The 22,817-nt window shown below is 38.1% G+C and overlaps 1 protein-coding gene across 1 annotated transcript; it reads left to right on the top strand.

Annotated features, from left to right (window-relative positions):
• The first annotated feature begins 17,304 nt into the window (after positions 1-17,304).
• LOC109212526 (serine/threonine-protein kinase STY8-like) lies at positions 17,305-21,039 on the top strand. The gene is made up of 6 exons (XM_019376179.1): positions 17,305-17,734; positions 18,732-18,853; positions 19,629-19,825; positions 19,914-20,088; positions 20,173-20,307; positions 20,397-21,039. The coding sequence occupies exons 1-6, from the start codon at positions 17,491-17,493 to the stop codon at positions 20,601-20,603; spliced, it is 1,080 nt and encodes a 359-aa protein (XP_019231724.1). The 5' UTR covers positions 17,305-17,490; the 3' UTR covers positions 20,604-21,039.
• Positions 21,040-22,817: the final 1,778 nt, after the last annotated feature.

Genomic DNA, 22,817 nt, shown 5'->3' with positions numbered 1-22,817 from the left:
TTTCAGTGCCAATAATTGCCTCATTCATTAATGTAAAAATAGATGAATCTAAAACGATACTAAATAAGATAAGTCACTAATGGCACTTGGCCTTATTACATTTGAAAAGGCAAATAAATCTAATCTACTTGGTCCCAGAAGGACATTCTCCCAGGCTAGATGTTTTTGGCTTCGTCGATCAAATTCCCCAGTTCGCGCAGGTTCAGCAATAGGTATGCCCTTGCTAAATGTCCTCCTTCACTTCCTTCAGTGTTCTGGCAATCGGTGACTCTCTTCCTCATTTCTCCCTCCAATTCCATCAGACTGTACTCCAGATATTCCAACCTTTCGCTTGATTTAACAGCCATCTCCCTCCATTCATTAATTAGTTCCATATCGGTCTTGTGTCGCTCCATGTGCTCGGCCTCAGACTCGTGAACTCTTTTGCGCAGTTCGTTGTACTTCACTTGTGCCTCGGCAACTTCATCTATAACTCTATTTCCCGGACCAACCCTTGGCTTGAATATTCCTGCTATGTTATCCTCTAACCATGATGGGTAAAAGTACACATGACCAGCATGATATCGATCTGGCTCGATGGTATCCTTTTCCACAATAATTTTCAAATGCCACATGTGCTGAGCTTTACATTTGTATGGGACGTCATCATCCTGAAAATCTGCCCTGTAGTGACTCATTTTAGCAACTCGCGGTATGACCTGCTTCCTGCCTGCCAGTCTCATAACTCTGATGGGAGCATAAGGGTATATGCCCCTCAACTCGATCAGTACCAAGTGTGGAACATCCCTAGATCTGATGATGAACTCGTCGGAAGGGAACCATCCGAACATCCATTAAACCTGATCCTCGGTCAAATTGCTGAAAAACTGCGCCCATCCTATAGAATTTTTGGGTTGAGCAAACCTGTCTGGGATATAAGTCATTCTCTTAGGATGATGGAAAGCTATGTGGTCACTCCATGGCCTTCGCGGAAGCTCTTGATGGTATTGACCTTTTTGGAGATGCTCTAACAACCAAACTTGTAACAGCAGATTACAACCTTCGAAGTATTTGTACCCCTTCTGACAGCGCTCTAAGGCCTGGTATATGTCTGCTATGATCATAGGGACAATGGTATATGTTTGCCCCTCGATCCCATCCATCAAGGTTTTGGCTACCATGGCCAGTCTGGTGTGGATTTTGTCCTCTTGGATGGGGAACACTAACATACCCAAGAAACAGACGATGAAGAAAAAAAACCCTGCGGTGGATCCAACCCAAGGAAGTGATGGAGAATTCGTCATCAAAAATACAATAAGATCTCCTATAGCCGTATCATTCATAGAGGAAGTCGAAGGGTATGTAGGAATTTTTCAGGCACTCCAAGTCATCACTCTTCTTTAATCCCATCATTTTCAGAAACCCCCTAGTAGAGCGATTTTCCGGCACCAACGAACCAGGACTATCCCAAGGTAGCCCAGTGAATCCCCCTATTTCTTCCAAGAGAGGAGTCATTTCTATGTTTCCAAAGCGAAACACGGCTCTTTCTTTGTCCCAGAACATTGTGGCAGCTTCGATTAACATGTTGTTCGGCTGGAGGTCCAATAAAGAAGGAAAATTTTCCAAGACCCTTTTCACATGATTTTTATCACTTGACGGAAGATCCTCCCACCAATCTAGCAACAATGGTTGTATGTTACGGACCATGCCGAACCTGGGGACTTCGTGCCTCATTTTCTGCAAAACAAATATAGTCAGGCCCTTTCCCCCTCCAGATTCGACTATTTATAAAATAATGATTAGCATATTGGCACTTATTTTCTCCAAAATTAATGCACACAATCGTGGTTGCGTCCGTTGGGACTATGGAAAACCCGATGGACTTTTGGACGAGGCTTGTCTTAAAGGGTTATTATGTGGATAACATATTAACCCGGCTAGGTTTGACCATGATGCATGTACGATTAATCAGAGTAAGGTTTCTAGAGAGGTCTAGACTGGTACCCTCAAGTGGACAAATTGAGGGGGAAAGGCACGGAACCATCGACTGCACCGCTGATCGACTAGTTTTACCGCAAATACGCATTTCCCAATTTAAAGTGCTATATATAAGAAGGGCGCAAACACTCCTCAAGTGTTGCTATAGGATTGATTACGCATGAGTGGAATATGATGTTGAGCATGATTTATGCAACAATAAATAGCATGTTGTCACGTATTTGCACGTTAAAAATGATAAATGCGGTATTTAATAATTGAAAGACGTTTAAGAAAGATAACAAGGAGACAAGTCAGTTTCGGTAATAAAGGAAATCGTAAATGTTTGAAAAATAGGCAATTAAATCCAAATAAGGGGGAAGGGGAAAGGGTGCGCACGTATTAACAGAATAAAGCATGCTTGAGACTAATTCACAAAAAGCAAGTTTGTTATGGTAAGAGCCTAAAAATATCCCCAGCAGAGTAGTCATGCTGTCGCGCCCCCTTTTTCCTCGCGGAGTCCGGGTTTCGACATTTTGGGACAACTCTTTTCCTTTTAGGAATTGGGTATGAGATTTGAAGAGTCGCCACCTAACGGATTAAGGTGCGTTAGGGCACCTAGAGCGAATAACTCATGAACTAGTTTACATTACCAGAGATTGGGTAAGGGCTCGAAATTACCTTGAGGGGAAGGTGTTAGGCACCCCTCGAGGTCCACAACGGTAGGTCCCAGCCAAACTCAATTTAAGCGAATTAGTCTTATAAGGAAATAAACTAATTTAAACAAATAGATATTACTTTTTAAACAAGGAGTAAAGGGGGTCCTAGATTGTTTAGCCTATAGGATCACTTCTGTGCAATACTTGGTAATCGTCCCCAAGTTGGGGTGCTACACATAGCATTAGCGCACAGGTCATCATTTCCTTTACTACCCAATTACCCTCCCCTTTCAATTATTACCTAAGCGTTCTATCCGGTACGTACCTTATGCGTGCACTACCCGTCCCTTACCTATGGCTCTGGAGGTACTTAGGACCTCTATTTAAGGCGGTTCTAGACTCACCTATGTTGTTTAAAAGGAAAAAACTAAGCGACAAACAAAAGTCAAGTAGGACTGTCACATAAGGAGCAATTAAGTGGGCTCATATTAACCTTCACAAGTAGACAAACAAATGCACATTGTTCAAACAAACAACTTTAAATGATTTTAGGATCTTATAGGCAGGATGTCTAAATGAGCACAAAAACAGAATATACAGCAGTCTTAAAGCGAGCAGACGAGTACCTATCAGTTTGCCTACTGATTTGGTTAACATTCTGAATCTGGGCATATTTCAAGCAAGCAATCACAGTTTTAGACCCAAAATTTTAATTAACCTACAGGCTTGCCTATGTGATAATCGGGCAAAACCCTATAGACATGGTATCTAAGCTGTAAACCAATTGCTGATTTTGACAGGCAGATTTTTATCTTTAAATCCTACAGGCATGCTTTAAAGTGCTGAAACTGATTATAAGCATTATTTCTTATAGACATGGTACCTATACACAGAAATTGATTTTTTACACTTACTTCCTATAGGCATGATCTCTAAGTGTCAAGACCTGATTTTATATGTATTTCCTATAGGCATGATATCTAAGTGTTGAAACTGTTTTTACGCTTATTTCCTATAGGCATGGTATATAGGTGACTTTAGTTCCTATAGGCAGGATCTTTATTACTCATGTGTAGGTAGAATTCTATAAACATATTGCTAGGAAAATTGTTGTTCAGACAGACAAGATCCTATAGACATGGTTACTAATGCAAATTGAATTAAAAAATGCATGCAGATCCTATAAACAAGATTTTTAATATGCAGAATTAAACGTAAAATCCTATAGCAGGATTTGTGACATGCAGATGTGCAGCACAAAGTCAAACGATCATAAAATCATATAGGCAGGATCTCTAAACATAATACAGTATCCACATAATGCAATCAGCATAGTCAAGATCTCTAGGCAGGATCTCTACCCAATTTTAACAGAGATGTAAGAATAGACCCCCCCCCCCTCCAGCTTTACTAATAACCCTAATATCAGTTTTTACAAAGATTATTACAGCCCGAAATAAATAAATTACATAATAGTACCCATTACACTATAGGGAGCCTTCGCACTCCCAATATCAACCTGGGAACCAGGCCTTCGAACATAGCAACTCTGAGCATAGTGGTAGCCCATCCATAGCACATAAAACTGGCTCCTGGTGTGTCAAAGTTCCGAAGGGCCTCAAGGACCCCGGGCAATGCTCACACCAGAACCTTTTCAAAGAAAACAATTGCAAAAAGTTTGGAAGGCCAGCCCCAATGTGTCAGAGTTCAGAGGAGTCTCATGGACCCTAAGCAGTGCTCACACTGGGGGTGGCAAGACCCTAGGTAACTAAGAGTGAGAGTTGAAAAATATCATACAGGGGTAGGGGATAGTTTTATGAAAAACGGTTTATTTTCAGAAGTGGATAGAAGCAAGTTGTTAATAGAACAGAATCATATTTCAGCACATTGATTACCAGTAGTTAAACAAAAATAGGAACACTGGAATCATAGACAGAACAGAGTCACAAACAAGGTTTCACATTGCTAGAGTTGACTTAGTCTATTAACTATTACTAAGTGGAATCCAATAGACATGTGTTTAGTAGAGAGAAAACATGCTGAAATCAAATGACTAAACAGACAACCATTCAGAAAAGGTAGCAGGAATGTAAAGCATATTATTCTTGAAAGAAGTGCAGAAACCATGAATTAACTAGGAACATGCTAAGGTAAATTATCAACACATAAATCGCGATCAGAATTAGAGCATGCTAACAGGTAAACAAGTGTCATGGATCAAACAAGAACATGATCAAGTGTACTAACCATACTAACATATAAGACAGGGCAAGTTAAACAGGAAATAGGTCATGCTGGTTAAGAGAGCAATAAACAGGAACACAGAGCAAACAGAAGCATGTTGAAATTCATAATGAACTGACTACATAGCATATATAGGAGAGCATGATAGCAGAAATTGAGGCATACAAGTTAAGGGGATAGCAAACAGGAAGGTGAAGACGAATGAAATCCAAGGGTCTATCCTTGGCTTTCAGCCGGCTAGACAGTGCAACAAATCAAGAACTGTAAGTGTGTATCAGTGTGTGCTTGTAAGAATTGGTGTTTGAGTTTGAGCGTGTGTGTTTGTGTTTTCAAAAATCAGAATGGTGAGGTTATATAGCATTCAGCAGAGTAGAACAAATAAGGTAAAGGAAATTAAGAGTTCACAAATAAGGTACGCAAATCATTCAACCAGTTAATTAAGGCTAAACTCAATCAATTAACACGATAGGTTCCGGAAAGACCCCTTAAATTAGGGAAAATCTCATACGAAATCAATCGGCGGACAAAATCGAGGTTTAATAAGGTAAGAAATAAGTCAGAGACCATTTATAGGTTGGTCAGAACAAATCAAACCCAGAAATCAGGCCAGTAGCATAATTAAGGAAGGCGGTACCAATTATAAGTCACATATAAGGAAAGAATAAATAAAAATCTCAGAAAGATACCAATTTTAAAAGAAAAATATAATTTCAAACCCTAATTAAGCAAGTAAACCAATTAATCTGTTTATTTAACAGAGCCAAGATAAACGGGCAAAATCAGTGAGGTAAATAATTGAATAACAAAAAGCCTTAAGCATGTAGAAGCACAGAGATGAAATATTAAGCAAAGAAACTAGTCGAACAGTAAAGAAGAAAGGCCGAAGTTGAGCCTTTAGGCATTTTAAAGCATTTGTAGAAACTTGAAAAGATGAAACCCTAGTTTTTAGGGAAAAACAAAAATCGGCCAACAATAATAAGTAAAGTAGCAGAATACTAAAAGAAAAGTAAAAAACAAACTCAAACCGTTTCAGATCTAAGGAGATCTGAACGATTTAACCAGGAATAGTTAGGTCATGTAAAAAATAAACAGATGTGAGAAAAATCTGGTTTGAACCAGAGATTTGAAGCCATGAACACGAAGATACCAGCACTCACAAACATAGAGATGAACATAGGCAGGTTCATCGAGAAAAAATGAAGAGTTGAAGCCAGGTCTGGGTTGAATCTCTTCGAGACCCCATCAAATAACAAGGAAATCAAATAGCCAGTAGAAATAGGAGGCCAGATGTGGCCTCAAATCAAAGGGAACCCTCATGGATTGAAGGGTTTTCGACGATGGCAGGCTAGGGTTAGGGGAGGGTTTGAGAGAGAAGAGAGGAGGAGGGATTCAAGGGCGGCGAATTTTGTAAATGAGGTAGGGTTGGGGGTTTGGGTTAAGTTAAAAAAGGAAACTTAATCCTGGACCATTGATCTTCTGAGATCAACGGCCAGGATTAAATCTTTGGCTGGGTCGGGTTAGGAAATTGGGTCGTGGGTATGGTTTTTATTGGGCTGGGGTAGATTGGGCTAGGATTTAGGTAATTGGGCTGGTGTAATTGAGTTAGATCCAAAAAGTGATTAAGGAAAAGGGGCTATTATTTAAATACCCAATTAACTTAATAAAATAATTTTATTAAATAATTTATAAATGATAAAAATATAATTTGTGCATGAAAATGATTTAAAATAATTACTTAATATTTTAAAAATACAAGGGGTTATTTTCTTGTGAAATAAGGTAATTATACACACATGGGCCATTATTGCAAAGTTATTGCAATTATAACCCTAACATGTGAATGTGGCTATTCTTGAAATAATTAAAGCTTAGTTTAAATATAAAATAATAAAATTAAGCAATAAAATTGTCATAAAACCGTTTGTGATGCAATCAGTAATTATTTGGATAATAAAATGCTAGAATAAATTAATTAAAATCCTTTTAAAATTACAAAAAAAATTATGGAAAAATATTGGTTGATGCCCATGCACTATTTTGAAAGTATATATGCATTTTAAAATATATGAGGGAAAAATTGGGTATCAACACCCAAGACTACTCTCTGAATCTCCTCTCTACAGCCGCATTAGAATTGTGCGGTCCGCACTGCTGCCCCTTTTTGTCCTGTTTTGCTTCTTGTTCACTTTTGACTCCTTTATGAGTTGATTTTGACTTCTTTGGCTAGTTTCCCAATATTCCTGCAAGTAAGCACATTTCGTTACTTTTTGGGAATATCTTTAAGCATTCTTGAGCTAAAACGCAAGTAAAAGAGAGCAAATAAGCGGTCAAAATCCCTACTTATCAAAGACATACGTGAAATATCAAATAACCTGTCAATTGCATATAGAGAAGATATGTATGAATAAATAAGTCAAATTATATGGTATCAACGTATAGAGAAGATATGTACTGTGAATCATTTATCAAGCGGAACAACATATAGAAATATATGCATAAAAGTCATGTATACACTCCGGAGCTAGGATATAAAGAAGATATGCGATAAAAGTCATGTATACATCCAAGGAGTTTGCATATAGAGAAGATACGCAAAGTCCAACCACTGATCAGTTTTCCCATAATCCGCATGTACGTTATCAAAATAGAGGCCTGAGAGGACGACCCTAGGGGGATGGATCCTTATTCACATGTTTCGCGGACAACTCACGTGCCAAAGTCATAATAACCGCACGAATAACTCATGTACCAAAATCAAATTAACCGCACGGACAACTCACGTGTCATAATAACTCAACCTGCACGGACCACTCACATGCTGTTAATCCGGTCCACACACAGAAATCATATACAAGAAGACATACATACGAACAATGAATATTAAATAATGTACTCATGGATTGATTAATAGGATGCTAAGGTGTATGCATGTGCAAAGTGTACAACTACAACTCAGGTTAGACGAGTACGTCATATAATAACGGGTATCATATTCAAATGGTAAATCAAGACCTACACATGATATCTAACAAAATTCGAGAAGTTCACGTAGTCACACAAACATATAAAGCACGATAGCAGGAACCATAGTATCCAAAATAAGGCATGATACAGCCTAAAGACTACTCTGGTCATGAGTCTACATAGCACCCGCAGATAAACTCGTCACCTCGCATATACGTCACTTCTCACTTATTCCAACTAGACAAATAAGGTCATATCCTAAGGGTTATTCCCTTACAACAAGATTGGGAAAGATACTTACCTCAACAAGCCCAAATCAATATCACCTCCAGCCCACCGAAAATTTTCCAAATATAACTCAATAACATCAAACAAAGTTATATAAATCAATTGCAAATAGTAAAGCTTCAATCATCAATTTTCAAAAAGTCAATAAAAGTCAACATCGGTCTCACATGGTCAAAATTCGAGTCTAGGGCAGATCTCATTTACCCATAATAGCACGAGTCCAAATATGTATTTGATTTTCAAATTCAAGTCCAAATCATAGCTCAAAACCTCAATTTTTTTTCTCTTAAGTTGTAATCAAAAACCACAAATTTTATCTCAGAATTTTATATTTTAGGTGTTAATAATTCATGTAGATTCTGGACATAATACTATAAATGAGTATAAATCACTTATCCCAAGGTTTTGGATAAAAATCTCCAAGCAAAATCCTCCATATCTAAGTCTAGGGTTCAAAATATGAGAGAACAAGCTAAAATCCTAAAATTTCAACTGTTAACCCACCTGCAGATGTCGCATTTGCGAGCCCTAGATCGCAAATTAGACCCTGGCAAATGTGGCCCTCAGATTGCAAATGTGAAGCCCTACCTGAACTTGCCTTGTCTCTATTGCGACAAAATCCTTCGCAATTGCGAAGACTCGCCTGATTGCCCACGTCGCAATTGCGACACAATTCCTTGCAAATGCGAGATTCCCTCCAATAGCCCTCAATCGCAAATGCGACAAAAATCCTTGCAAATGTAATGTCCCCTCAGCCATTACTAGGTCGCAAATGCGAGGGCTGCCTCGTAATTGTGATGGCCGCATTTTCGACCCACTCATCACAAATGCGACGCACCAGAACCAGTAATAACTCAACAATTACACAATATGCTCTAGGTAGTTCGAAATTCACCCCAACCCTCCGGGACCCCGTCCAAATATTTCAACAAGTCCATATACTTTATACAAACTTATCCAAAGGCGCGAAACACCACAAATGACATCAAACCCAAGAATTGAAGATCAAACTATTCTCTTAACTTACAAATGTTCCAACTTCGTTGAACGAGTCTGAATCAAACTTAGACATTCCGGATCAGAACCAAACTTAGCACACAAGTTTCAATAAACTAAATAAACTTATTCAAGGTCTCAAAAACTATAATAGGAGCCCGATATCACCAAAGTCAATTTCCGGTCAAACGTATAAACTATCCAAATCTTCTAATTGCCAACCTTCGATAAATAAGGCCAAAACCTTCAAAGAATCTCCAAAATATAAATTCGAACATACACCCAAGTCTAAAATTACCATAGAAACCTATTGAAACCGACAAATCTCGATTTCGAGGTCATTTACTCAAAAGTCAAATATTGGTCAACTCTTCCAACTTAAAGCTTCCAAGTTGAGAATCACTCTACCAAATCAATCCCGAACCTCTCGAAAATCAGAACCAACCATAAACACAAGTCATAGAGAATCATATGAAGCTACTCAAAATCTCAAAATGTTGAATGGAATGCTAGAGCTCAAAATTACCGATTGGGTCGTTACATTCTCCCCCACTAAAACATATGTTCGTCATCTAACATGCAAAACATTATTTCAAAGCTTCCAATTTATTGTATAACTCATCATACACATACCCATGGGTGATCTCTCTTCACCTCACATGAGCACATTAACACAATTCTAACTGAAGATTCTTTCTTCAATCTTAGCATACAATAATTAGAACCAAATTTCAACTTCCGAAACTCCCTCTAAGATTTGATTCTTGTGTATATACACTGTAACATTCCCCACAAGCTGCACCAAGCCAAAAATATACTCTTAAGATATACCGCATGATGTATCGCATAACTCATATACAACAATATCTTCTAGCCATATTAGGTGCTCATTATCAAAACTCGAAACCAATAACATACCTCCTATCAAATAAAATCTTATTCCAAACTTTTGCAACACTTCTAATGATGAAAGAATCATGTAGGAACTCATAACCACCCATCAAATTAATAAGTCCTGGGGTTATCTCGCCCGACAAGAACCATTGCCAAATTCTGAGCTGGCTAATGATATTTTCTTCCAAACATACCTAATTCAAATCCGATTGCACTAATTCTAGGTCCAATAACCTTGTCTCACCCAATACAACTACTCGACGACATGCTATACCAAATTCCACCTCGAACCATATGTGATGCAGTTCGTGCACCAAATAAGCAACAGCTCGAATGTGGCCAATAATGAAAAGAGAACCAAATAAGAGAATTGTTCAACAAGTTTAACAAATACAACCACAAAAACACAATTCTACGAACCCATCACACAAGGGAGAAACAAAACACACAAAGTAAGCACGAGGAATCATATCCAATCATAACTCCGCTTCAGTACGCAACCCAAACCAAACATATCAATCCATATGGAAATACTCATATGCCAAAATTCTCAAACTTATCAAATATATATGTACCAAACACAAGCACGTACAATGCATAAACATAACCATTGAGAGACGAATAGCATAGTACGCTACAAAAACGGTATGCACGACTAAGGTACAATAAGCAAATCAATATCCCAAGAGCTATCTCATTCATATATAGCCACAAGGCCTAAATAGAATCACAACATGCATGTGAATAATCAAGTAAGCTCACAACAGATCATACCATAAGAGAGTAACACATGAAATAAATTCGAGCATGATTAAAATCCATTCTATCCGATGATACACCCATAGCAAAAGTTGTACTGAGTAAGCAAATCCAATCTAGTGTAGGATGCACATTTATATTAGGTCTACCAATAGGTCCCCAAACCGATTCAAACCATTCCGAAATAAGTAAATGACCTTCCTAAAAGTTCATAGTGACCCTATCCATGAAACATACAATTAGCGGTCCATCTCTTAATACGCTTTCACAATCCGCAACCACAGGGACAATCTGCCCCTAAGAAAAATCCAATCTCTAAACCTCAAGAGTATAAGAGTTTCCATACTTGATCTCTAACTCTCCCACTTAAATGACTGCCATATTACGCATACACAATTATATCATAAAAATAATTCCAAAAATCTTCCACGGCGAGTTGCAAACATGAACATCAATGGTTACCACCATGCAATTTCAATAGTACTAGTCAAGAATCTGCAACTCAATACACATGGCGTCTTCTACAATGCACATGCTTCTGGCGATTCAAGATAGTGCTAGCATACTCTTGAACATTTGAAATCTCTCAAGTTGTCTAGAAGTCATGACCTTCCTTTCGAAATTGGACCGTGACCTTGTCCATTCAATCCCAATCCAACACGGCTCACTGTATTTATCATGTTACAATACAAAAATACGAGAATCCCATTATCAACTCTGAATCACAAGTAGGATGGTCCTCCTCATAAATACCCCATTAGCCTGAAACCTTCCGCTTAACTCAATTCAGGAGAAAATCACAACACGCAATAACTTCCCATACCTATAGAAGACATCAATCGCAATTCGTGGTCAAAACCATTCAATCCACATAAAGCATATGCAAGAATACATGCATATGAACAACAGATATTAAATCATATACTCATGGACAAATAAAAAAGATTATTAAGGTGTATGCATGTGTAAAGTGTACAAGTGCAACTCATGTTAGGCGAGAACACCATACAATAACGGGTATAATGTTCAAACTGTAAATCAAGACCTGCACATGATCTCTAACACGATTCGGGGAGTTCATGTAGTCATACAAATATATAAAGCACAATATCCAAAACAAGGCATGATACAACCTAAAGACTACTCCGATCATAAGTTATGCATAGGACCCGCACATACACTCGTCACCTCACATACACGTCACTTCTCATACATTTCAACTAGACAAATAAGGTCATATCCTAAGGGTTATTCCCTCACAATAAGATAAGTAAGATACTTACCGCAACAAACCCAAATCAACCTTCCAAAATCGCCTTTTCTTATGAATCCACCTCCAACCTTCCCAAATCTAGCCAAATACAACTCAATAACATCAAAAAAACCTATAGGAATCAATTCGAAACAGTAAAGCTTCAGTCTTTAATTAACTTAAAAAAAGTCAACAAAAGTTAACTACAGGCCCACATGGTCAAAACCCGAGTCTCGGGGTAGATCCCGTTTATTCATAACCGCACGAGTCCAAATATGTGTTTGATTTTCAAATCTAAGTCCAAGTCATAGCTCAAAATCTCAATTTTTATTCTCTTAAGTTGTAGAAAACCCTCAAATTATATCCCAAAATTTCATGTTTTAGGTGTTAATAATCCATGTAGAGTCTAGAAATAATACCATAAATGAGTAGACATCACTTACCCCAAGGTCCTGTATGAAAATATCCAATCAAAATCGCCTCTCTTCACATATAAGGTTTAGAATATGAGAGAATGAGATAAAATCTCGAAATTTCAACTATTAACCCAACTGCAGGTGTCGCATTTGCGACATAGGACTTGCAATGCGACCCTTGCATTCGCAAATGCAAGATTCCCTTCAACAACCCTCAATCGCAAATGCGACAAAAGTCCTCGCAAATGCGATGTCCTCCCATCCATTACCAGGTCACATGCAACAACTACTTCGCAATTGCAATGGTCGCATTTGTGACACATCCATCGCAAATGTGACGCACCAGAACTAGCAACAACTAAGCAATGTACAACATGCTCCAAGTGGTCTGAAACTCACCCGAGCTCTCAGGGACCTCATCGATTCATTCCGAAAAAGTCCTTGTACTTTATACAAATTTATCCAAAGGCTTTGAAGCACCACAAATGACATCAAAACTAAGAATTGAAGATCAAATCATTCTCCTAACTTTCAAATATTCTAGCTTCGCCGAACACGTCCGAATCACACTTAGACATTTCGGATCACAACCAAACTTTGCACACAAGTTTCAATCAACTAAATGAACATCTAAGGTCTCAAAATCACAATAAGAGTCTGATAACACCGAAGTCAACTCTCAGAACCTATGAACTCTCCAATTCCTCAAATTGCCAACCTTCGACAAATAGAGCCAAAACCTTCTAGGAACCTCCAAATCAAAATATGAATATACACCCAAATCCAAAATCGCCATAGGAACCTACTTAAACCATCAAATTCTGATTCCGAGGTCATTTACGAAAAAGTCAAATATTAGTTAACTCTTCCAACTTAAAGCTTCCAAGTTGAGAATCACTCTGCCAAATCAATCCATAACCTCTCGAACATCAAAATCAACCATACACGCAAGTCAAAGTGCATCATATGAAGCTACTCAAAGTCTCAAACCGTCTAACGAAATGCTAAAGCTCAAAATGACTGGTCAGATCGTTATACTTTTACTAAGTAGAAGTTAAGTTATACTCCTACTATTTTAATTTATGTAAATCTATTTGATTGGGCACTGAGTTTAAGAAAAAGAGAAGACATTTGAACTTGTAGTGAAAAATAAGGCACATATATTTTGTGCGCCTATAAATCCTTGCATAAAGATAAATTATTTTTAAATATAAAAATGGTCATTCTTTTTAGCGCGGACGAAAAAGAAAACAGGTTCAGATAAATTGAAACTGAAGGAGTATAAATTTTCTATTTTTTTTCTTTTTTTCAATAAATTATACTTAAACTAATACTGTAATAATATTTACCTTCGGCGTATCATGCCACTTATTTTATCTTATTTATGTAATAAATTATAGTCATTCGCATTTTATTTGTGATTGCCATAATAATAAGAAGGATTTAAGTTATATAAACCAATAGTAATAAAAAGAATTTTGGACTATGAGTAAATTTTAACCTGTAATAACAAGTTAGTTAGAAATATTATTTTTATCAGCTACCAATTACATATTTATCAAGAATTTTACTCCATCCTGTCACGACCCTAAACTCAAACATGTCGTGATGGCGCCTATCAATAGTACTAGGCCAGCCGACATCCACAATACTACAATAATTTATTAAAAGCTATGCCAAAAGACATCATGTTTAGCAGAATTTCATAAAAGAAAACAGGAGTTGAACTCAAAATAGAAGTGCGGAAAGTAAAGCCCCAAACATCGGGGTGTCAGTGAGTCATGAGCCACAACTACAAACTATTCTGATAACAACAAGACTAATATAGTCTGGGGAAAAAATCCAAAGTACAACTACGGGGTAGATAGAGAAGAAGAAAGCAGGGCTGCGGTCGCCAGGCAGCTACCTTACTGTCTCCAGTGATCAGCAACAGAAGAATAATCAGCAGCCACTACCGTGGCCAGAGATACCTGGATCTGCATGCAATGTGCAGGGGGTAACGTGATTACACCAACTCAGTAAGTAACAAGTCCAAACTATGGACTGATAGGTAGTGACGAACTTAACCTCAACAGGTAAACAAAAGTAAACTGTACAGAAAAGTAGGCATGCTTTCAATTCAAGTATTCAGCCCAAGCAGTAAAGTAAATACAGATCTGGACAATGTGAGATATATAGTTCAGTTAACCTCTACGTGCCAATGCACAGGAAGTATGAAATGCACCATGTACTTCACTCTCAAGTGCTCAACCACTCGGTATTGTATATGGTCATCCGGCCCAGGGAAGATCCATCCTGGAATATATACATATCACTGACAACAGTCACTCAGTACCGAGGAAGGCCATTCCAGCCCTGTGGAGAAAATCCATCTCTAGGTATCAATACTTTGGACAAAATTCATGTCCAAGGAAGATCCATCCCTCAATAATATCATTCGCGCCCACTGTGGGTGTGCAGACTCCGGAGGGCTCCTAAGGCCCAAGCGCTATCATAATTAATATAATTGTTGCGGCGTGCAGCCCGACCCTATAACTGTCACTCATAATCAAGCTCTCGGCCTCACTCAGTCATTAACCTCTCCTGTCTCACCACGAGCTCACAATGTCATGAAAACAACCTGGAACAATGATATGATGAATCAATAATTAACTGATACTGAGATATGATATAGAAATGCATGATCATAACTGAGTATGGAATATAAAGAAAAAACTAGTGAGATGACAGCAAGAAACGACCGCTAAAGATCCAAACAATACCGGCACAAAGCCTAAACATGATATCTAGCATGATTTATAGCTCAACTACGTTATCACATGATGAAAACATGGATATCAACAGGATAGAGTCACTAATCTCACAGTGCACGCCCGTCACTTGGCATGTGCGTCACCTCATTACTAATCACATAACACATAGTTCGGGATTTCGAACCCTCAGAATCAAGTTTTGGAAGCGTTACTTACCTCAAACCAAGCCAAAATCCTACTCCGCGACGCCTTTGCCTCTCAAATCGGCCTTCAAACGTCCCAAATCTAGTCATAAGCAATACAATACAATCAATATAGGCCAAGGAACCAATTCCACAAGAAAAACTACTTAATTATAGGCCAATCCCGAAATTCACTCAAACCTGGCCCCCAGGTCCACGTTTCGAAATCCGACAAATCACAAAACTAGAAAGACCCTTCACTCATGAGTCTACCCATACCAATTTCATCAAAATCCGACAACAAAATCCCCTTCAAAACCCCAAAATTCCATCTCAAGAACTCTTCCATTTTCCCCCAAAGTTTTCACCCCAATCCCCAATTTAGATGATAGAAATCAAGATACAATCATGGAATTTAACCAAAATCAAGTGAAAAACACTTACCCCAATCAACTCCCTGAAAATCCCTTCAAAACTCGCCCAAATCCGTGGTCTCTAGCTCAAAATATGAAAAATGGGTTCAAACCCTCGATTTTGAATATAACATTGCCTGCTCAGATTTTCCTCTTCGCGAACGTGGCCTCCCTCTTGCGTTCGCGTAGAACAACTTCACTGCCTCCTCACTTTACTCTTCGCGAACGCGACACACTCCTCACGAACGCGATGTCTTACAAGCTCCAACCTTCGCAAACGCGTAGAACAATGGACCTGGGGTCCCAAGCTGCCTCTTCTCTTCTTCGCGAACGCGATACCCTCTCGCGTTCGCGATGCACTCTCAGGCCAACCCTTCGCGTTCGCGTTCGCGTCCTCTTCTTCGCGAACGCGAAGAACAAAACTTCCTCATTTCACCTTAACCCTTCGCGAACGCAACTGCCCTCTCGCGAACGCGATGAAGAAAAACTCTGCAACAAAATACCAGAAAATCTGCCAACTTCTAAAGCCAAGAAATGATCTGTTAACCACCCGAAACTCACCCGAGGCTCTCGGTGCCTCAACCAAACATACCAACACATCCCATAACATCATACGAACTTAGTTGAACCTTCGAATCACTCGAAACAACATCAAAACACCAAATTACTCACGGATTCAAGCCTAAGAACTTCTAAACATTCAAATTCCACAAACGACGCCGAAACCTATCAAATCACGTCCGAATGACCTCAAATTTTACACACAAGTCAGAAATGACACCACGAACCTACTCCAACTTCCGTAATTCCATTCCGACCTCGATATTAAAATTTTCATTGCCGGCCAAAATCACCAAAATTCCAACTTTTGCCAATTCATGCTAATTCTACCACGGACCTCCAAATCACATTCCGGACGCGCTCCTAAGTCCAAAATCACCTAACGGAGCTAACAGAACCATCAAAATTCAAATCCGAGATCATTTACACATAAGTCAACATCCGGTCAACTTTCTCAACTTAAGCCTTCACAAAAGAGACTAAGTGTCTCAATTCACTCCAAGACCACTCCGGACCCGAACCAACTGACCGGTAAGACATAATAGAGCTGAAGAACACAAATGAAGCAGAAAAATAGGGGAACAGAGCTGTAACTCTCGAAACGACCGGCCGGGTCGTTACACATCCGTTCAAGTTTACTTGTCTACTATTGACTTGGCACACCACTTAAAAAATAATAAATAATATAATAATTTTACTATATCACCCCTAATTATTATTATTAAAAACTAATTGTGACTATTATAAATCCGAAATATTGAGAAATAATAAGGTAAAATAAATATAAGATGGTGAGTTATCCATTGATTTTCTAAACTGGATCGGTGAAAGTAGACATTTATTTTTAGTGTAATGAACAAACAAACTTAGATGGAGAATATATTTATAATAACTCTAAAAAAAAAAAAATAAGAGCAAAAAAGCACCTAGTTAACATCAGTTATGAAAAAAGACAAAATCATTTATTAGAAGAAAAGAAAAACAAAATAGAAGAACACAACATAAATAGTAGTGTTCCTGTATGTAAATCTCAAGTAAACAACAGTGACAGTTAGTAGTCTTCAGACATGGCCGTTGCCCCAAATTTCCACTACTTGTACTAACACTAGTCCCATTTTGCTCTGAAATCTGAAATAGTTAGAAAAATAGAGTGATGGAGGAAGTGGGTTTTGTAAGAGCAGATCGTATAGATCTGAAGAGCATAGATGAGCAGCTACAGAGGCATTTAAGCAGAGCATGGACAATGGAGAAACAGGAAATAGGGATGGAAAGTAGAGAGATCCCAATTAAACATGCTTGGGAAATTGACCCTTCTAAGCTTATCATCAAAACTGTCATTGCTCGTGGTACTTTTGGTACCGTTCATCGTGGCATCTATGATGGCCTTGATGTTGCTGGTAATTTCCTTCTTCTTCTTTTTTTTTTTTCTTTTAATTTTAGTATGGATCCTAAAACTTGCTTTGGATTGAGGTTTCTTGGGAAAAGAGCCAAAAATACTCCTCTATTACATAAAAATATACCATCCATTATTAGTTGTGTGTGTGCTGTTTATCTTTTACACGCCCCTTAAGAAATACTAAAATATTTATTTTATTTATGTGTTGTTTTCATCTGGAAGAACAATTATTACTAAGGGTGGAAAAAAAATAATTAATTTCGTCTTGGAATTCCGACAAATAATTTGATACAATTATTTTTAGTAACCACGACCGTTAATATGAGACGGAGGGAGTAGCAAATTATCTAGTATTTGTCATTTTATAGCCGGATCCCAACTTGCTTGGGATCGAGATGCAGTAGTAATTGTTGTGCTCCCTCCGTTACAATTTATGTAAACATGCTGTAATGCTAATATAACTGCTAGCTTTGTATATGTTGTCATGGGCCATGGCCCTTGATTTTGTTGTGGAATGTGGATAAGGTGTTACCAAATGAATAAGCTATCTGCAATGCTCAATCTTGGAAATGATTGCATCTTTAATTGTGTGCTTCCTTGTTTTACTTTTGTTCGGTTATTAAAGACTTGATTTTAGAGGCTGACTCTTGGAAATGATGCAATAGATTCTTCTTTTTTCTTTTGACAATGATGCGAGAAAATTGTTCCCAGATTGTTATGAATGAATGACATATTGATCTTGAATTTTTTTATTTTCATTAAGTTATTGATCATTAATTCATTATCAACTGCAACTTCGACTAGTGGCGAAAGAAGAAAAGTTGAACCAAATCGGAAATGAATATGAGCCTATTAAAGACAACTTTGAAAGTGGCTAATTGTCAAGTTATGCGTATGTATCCTTAATCCGTTTTCAAGTTATAATTCAAAGTGCAGAACTCAGGAGAAGCATCACAGTTTCATGCTTAGCTAATCAAAAGCTTTTATCTTAACCACAGTAAAGCTTCTTGATTGGGGAGAAGAAGGCCAGAGGTCTCAGGCTGAGGTTTCTTCGGTCAGAGCAGCTTTTACACAAGAAGTTTCTGTATGGCACAAGCTTGATCATCCTAATGTCACAAAAGTAAGATATTTTAATTTCACCATTACAATGTCAACTATTCATTTTGCCATTTTCTTGATGGTAATATCTATTACATTGAAAAATCAGCTTTTGTCATCCTGCATATGCCATGAAATAGTAAACATATGCAAGTTTTTGTAAAATGATGGCATGATATGCTGAAATTGCTTTACATTCTACCTATAACCAAAATAATATAGTAAAAGCTTTGGGTTCCAAATTTGTCAAAATTACTCTTCATTTTTCTTCGCTACATATCTAACTGAAGTATGAAGGAGATTGGTTGATGCTTAGCTTGGTCACAACATTATAGTGTTTGAAGTATAAATTTGTGTTCATAGCAAATCAAAGGCACGTGACCAAGTTTAAGGAATGAAATATTTCCGGTCACATTGACAAGCTGCTGACCCATGAATATTTAAGGTTTTCTCATTAGAATTTGCATAAGTTCCATTTCATCAACAGTTTTCACTTCTAGAGTCTTGTTTCCAAATTTTGAGGAAGAGCAGAAGTCTCTACTTAATTCAACTTGTTGAGCTTTAACGTACCCCCGGGTCCCCTGGAAAAACCTTCAGTTTGTCCAACTGCTCCGTCAGTGCCTTTTTTTTTTTCTGAATAGTTGTATCAGGCTCTACTCTCAGCTGTTTAGTTCCGATATAGATGTGTAGAAGTGGCATGCGATTCTAATTTGATGCCTTGAAAGTCTTTCTGTGGAGCATAAAGTGTTTGAGTTGAAAGAGTATTAAACATTTTAAATGGCCAAACATTTTCACAGTTTATAGGAGCTGCAATGGGCACACCAGATCTCAACATACAGACTGAGAATGGTGTCATCGGCATTCCACGTAACCTTTGTTGTGTGGTGGTTGAATACCTTCCCGGGGGTACTCTCAAGTCTTTTCTCATCAAGAGCCATAGGAGGAAGTTGGCCTTCAAAGTTGTGGTCCAACTGGCGCTGGATCTAGCACGCGGGTGAAATTTCATAATGCTTACTCCTCTTTTATTTATATTTGTTTACAGCATATGTTTGACACAAAACATGTTAAAAATGTATTCTCAGGTTAAACTATCTTCATTCTGAGAAGATAGTCCATAGGGATGTCAAAACAGAGAACATGCTTCTTGACAGGAATCGTACGCTTAAGATTGCTGATTTTGGTGTTGCTCGTGTTGAAGCTTCAAATCCTAATGATATGACCGGGGAGACTGGAACCCTAGGTTACATGGCACCTGAGGTATGTGCTTGACTTATGAGACCCACCCACGTGCATCATATGTAAAATATATGTTGCTTATTTCTATCATGGTCTACAAGACAGGTTCTTAACGGCAACCCGTATAACCGGAAGTGTGATGTATATAGCTTTGGCATTTGCCTCTGGGAGATATATTGCTGTGACATGCCATATCCAGATCTGAGCTTCTCAGAAGTGACGACAGCTGTTGTCCGACAGGTAGAAATATATATATATATACACATTTTTGTTCGTTGAAGAGCAAAAAGAAAATCTTTAAAAGTCACAACTCTGCTTTGGATTTGCAGAATTTGAGACCGGAGATACCTCGTTGTTGCCCAAGTTCTTTGGCAAATGTGATGAAGCGGTGTTGGGATGCTAACGCTGACAAGCGGCCAGAAATGGATGAAGTGGTGTCCATGTTGGAATCAATTGACACATCAAAGGGAGGTGGGATGATCCCTGTTGATCAACGCCAGAGCTGCTTCTGCTTTGGGAGACGCCGAGGTCCTTGAGAAGAGCATCTCCAGCTAGCAAAATTGCTAGCAAGTGAGACTTGTAAGTTGTTGGTCCAATGAAGAGGGAAGGATAAAAAAAACCAAGGAGCATAGTTTCAAAAGAAGATTTAAGATGTCAAGTTTACATGAATTGGAAGTTAAAGTTGGTGAGGTAAAAGAAGCTCTGATACATACATGCATGCATTTATTCGTCAGCTCATGCATGTGCAGCTCTATACCTTTTCATCTTTGAAATGAATTGTCTAATTAAACACTATTGACCGGAGGATGATTTAAACTTGTTGAATTCGATCTTTAATGTTTTTAGTACTTAGAACTGAACACATTGTACTTTTAAGGTTATGAGTTTAGAATTTAGTATTTGCTGAGTTTCTTTTACATGTATATCTTTGTTCAGTACTGGGTTTTGGTTGAACTCAATGTTCAAAAGCTCCATGAGATTCTAGTAAATGAATAGCAGGTTATAGTGAAGGTTGCACTTGTAGACCTCATGTATTTATGTCAAATTTCCACATCCTCCTCTTAAAAATGATTTAGGAAATTAATTAAATCTCGATTAGCTGCCTGCCTTTGTGGTCAAAGATAGCAGGTACATGATAGAATAGTCGAGGTGCGTGCTCTTATTTTGAAAAAGAAATGATTTAGGACACCATTTCAATGATTACATGTTGCAGCGATAACGAAAAGTGCGATAAAAGTATCATTGAAGAATAACTTTGATGCTTGTTGGGATTGTGAATAGAATTATATTATAGCAGGACTTGTTAAGTGGAAGTATCAATGAGATTCTTAATGAGGGGAATGTACAAATGTTTTTATCTTGTTTGGTTAATGGATATGATTTCGCTGTAGGGATTAAATTTTGTTTTCTTTGGCAATCATTTAAAAATTTAAATTAAATAAGAAAATTAGCTGGCCAGGGGTTATGTAACAGTGCTGTGCTTGAATCACAGCAAGTAACAAGAACAAAACAGATAACTTCAGTTTGTGGTACATCTTTTTCTTCTTCAATGTTGGCGTATTGCTAAGTGACCAAGTCAACACTTTTGCTAAGAGTGTTGGAGGTTGTTTAAAATTATAAAATATATGTATAAAAAAGTAATATTAGACCTCTCAGAGGAGAGGGGAGGCAACTTGGGATTCTAGGCAAAGCGAGCGAAGCGCACCTCTGTAAAGCAGCCTAGCATCACTTTAGATAGGAGCAGAATGGATGACTTAAACTGAAAGTAAGTTCTCCGGAACGATAATGGACTTTCTTTACTTCGTATGAGACTGGGGTAGAGTAAGGAAGTTAGACCGAAATGAACGACTCAATTCCTCTAAAAGAAAGGAGATAGAAAGAAGAAAATCCTGCCTAATGGAGAGATAGTTGGAGAGGTAACAAAACCCTATACTTTTTTCTGGAAAGTATTTTCTTATATTAAATTTTGTATTGGACAAGAAAGCAGCTCAAGCAAAAACACCCAAATACTAGTTGCAACGGATATGGAATAGAAAGTTTTAAATTTATTAAGTTCTGATCCCATCTTCTCTGGAAAATCCGCCCCAAGAATGGATTGGATCGAAACGACTTTCCTGTTGAAGCCCTTTGTGTCTGTATTAATTTCTGACTGTATAAAGAATGGGTCTTTCCCCTCGTGGAAGGCTATTGGGAACGATCCCTTCAACCCTCATCCAAAAAACTGCCAATTAAAACGCGTCCCATGCCGAAATGTCACAAGTACCGCCTCGTCCTGGGCCATGAGATGTAACTGTTAAGATTTTCTCTAGAATATATCTTTCTCTTAATGGCCAACTACTATAGGCTAGCTACTTCTAACTTCTATACTGGCCCTTCCACTTTGGTGTAGTTTTAGTTTGTATTGGTACTGAATGAACATATCAAGCAAAGGAGAGCAGTATAAGCCCTTCTCCGGCCTGACTTATATTCATTCGCTCTGCGAGCGGGCTGCTGTTGAGGTTTTTATTCCAACTAGCAAGGAAAGGCCTCGTTTTGGTCTAACCAAGGCTTGCTTCCTAGGAGCTAGCGCAAGGAAATGGCAAAGGGATATCCTTTTCCCTTAGAAAGAGTTATGTTGCTACCAACTTCTTTCTTTGTGGGCGAGCAATCGATATTATCTTGGTTGGACGAGGGTTCCAACCTTTCTCTTTTGTTTGACTAGATAAAATAGGGCAATGAGTTGGTTGTTAGAATAAAAACTTGAATTTGTT

This window comes from Nicotiana attenuata, unplaced genomic scaffold (assembly GCF_001879085.1).
Source record: "Nicotiana attenuata strain UT unplaced genomic scaffold, NIATTr2, whole genome shotgun sequence".
NCBI classification, from domain to species: Eukaryota; Viridiplantae; Streptophyta; class Magnoliopsida; order Solanales; family Solanaceae; genus Nicotiana; species Nicotiana attenuata.
The sequence above is the reverse complement of the archived record's forward strand: the minus strand, read 5'-3'. Positions and strand labels throughout refer to the sequence as shown.

Bases quoted from the DNA above. Each gene is read 5' to 3' on its own strand.
- LOC109212526 (XM_019376179.1), top strand. From the start codon at position 17,491: ATGGAGGAAGTGGGTTTTGTAAGAGCAGATCGTATAGATCTGAAGAGC. The intron at 18,854-19,628 runs GTAAGATATTTT...ACATTTTCACAG, and splicing joins ATCATCCTAATGTCACAAAA to TTTATAGGAGCTGCAATGGG. The intron at 19,826-19,913 runs GTGAAATTTCAT...ATGTATTCTCAG, and splicing joins GCGCTGGATCTAGCACGCGG to GTTAAACTATCTTCATTCTG.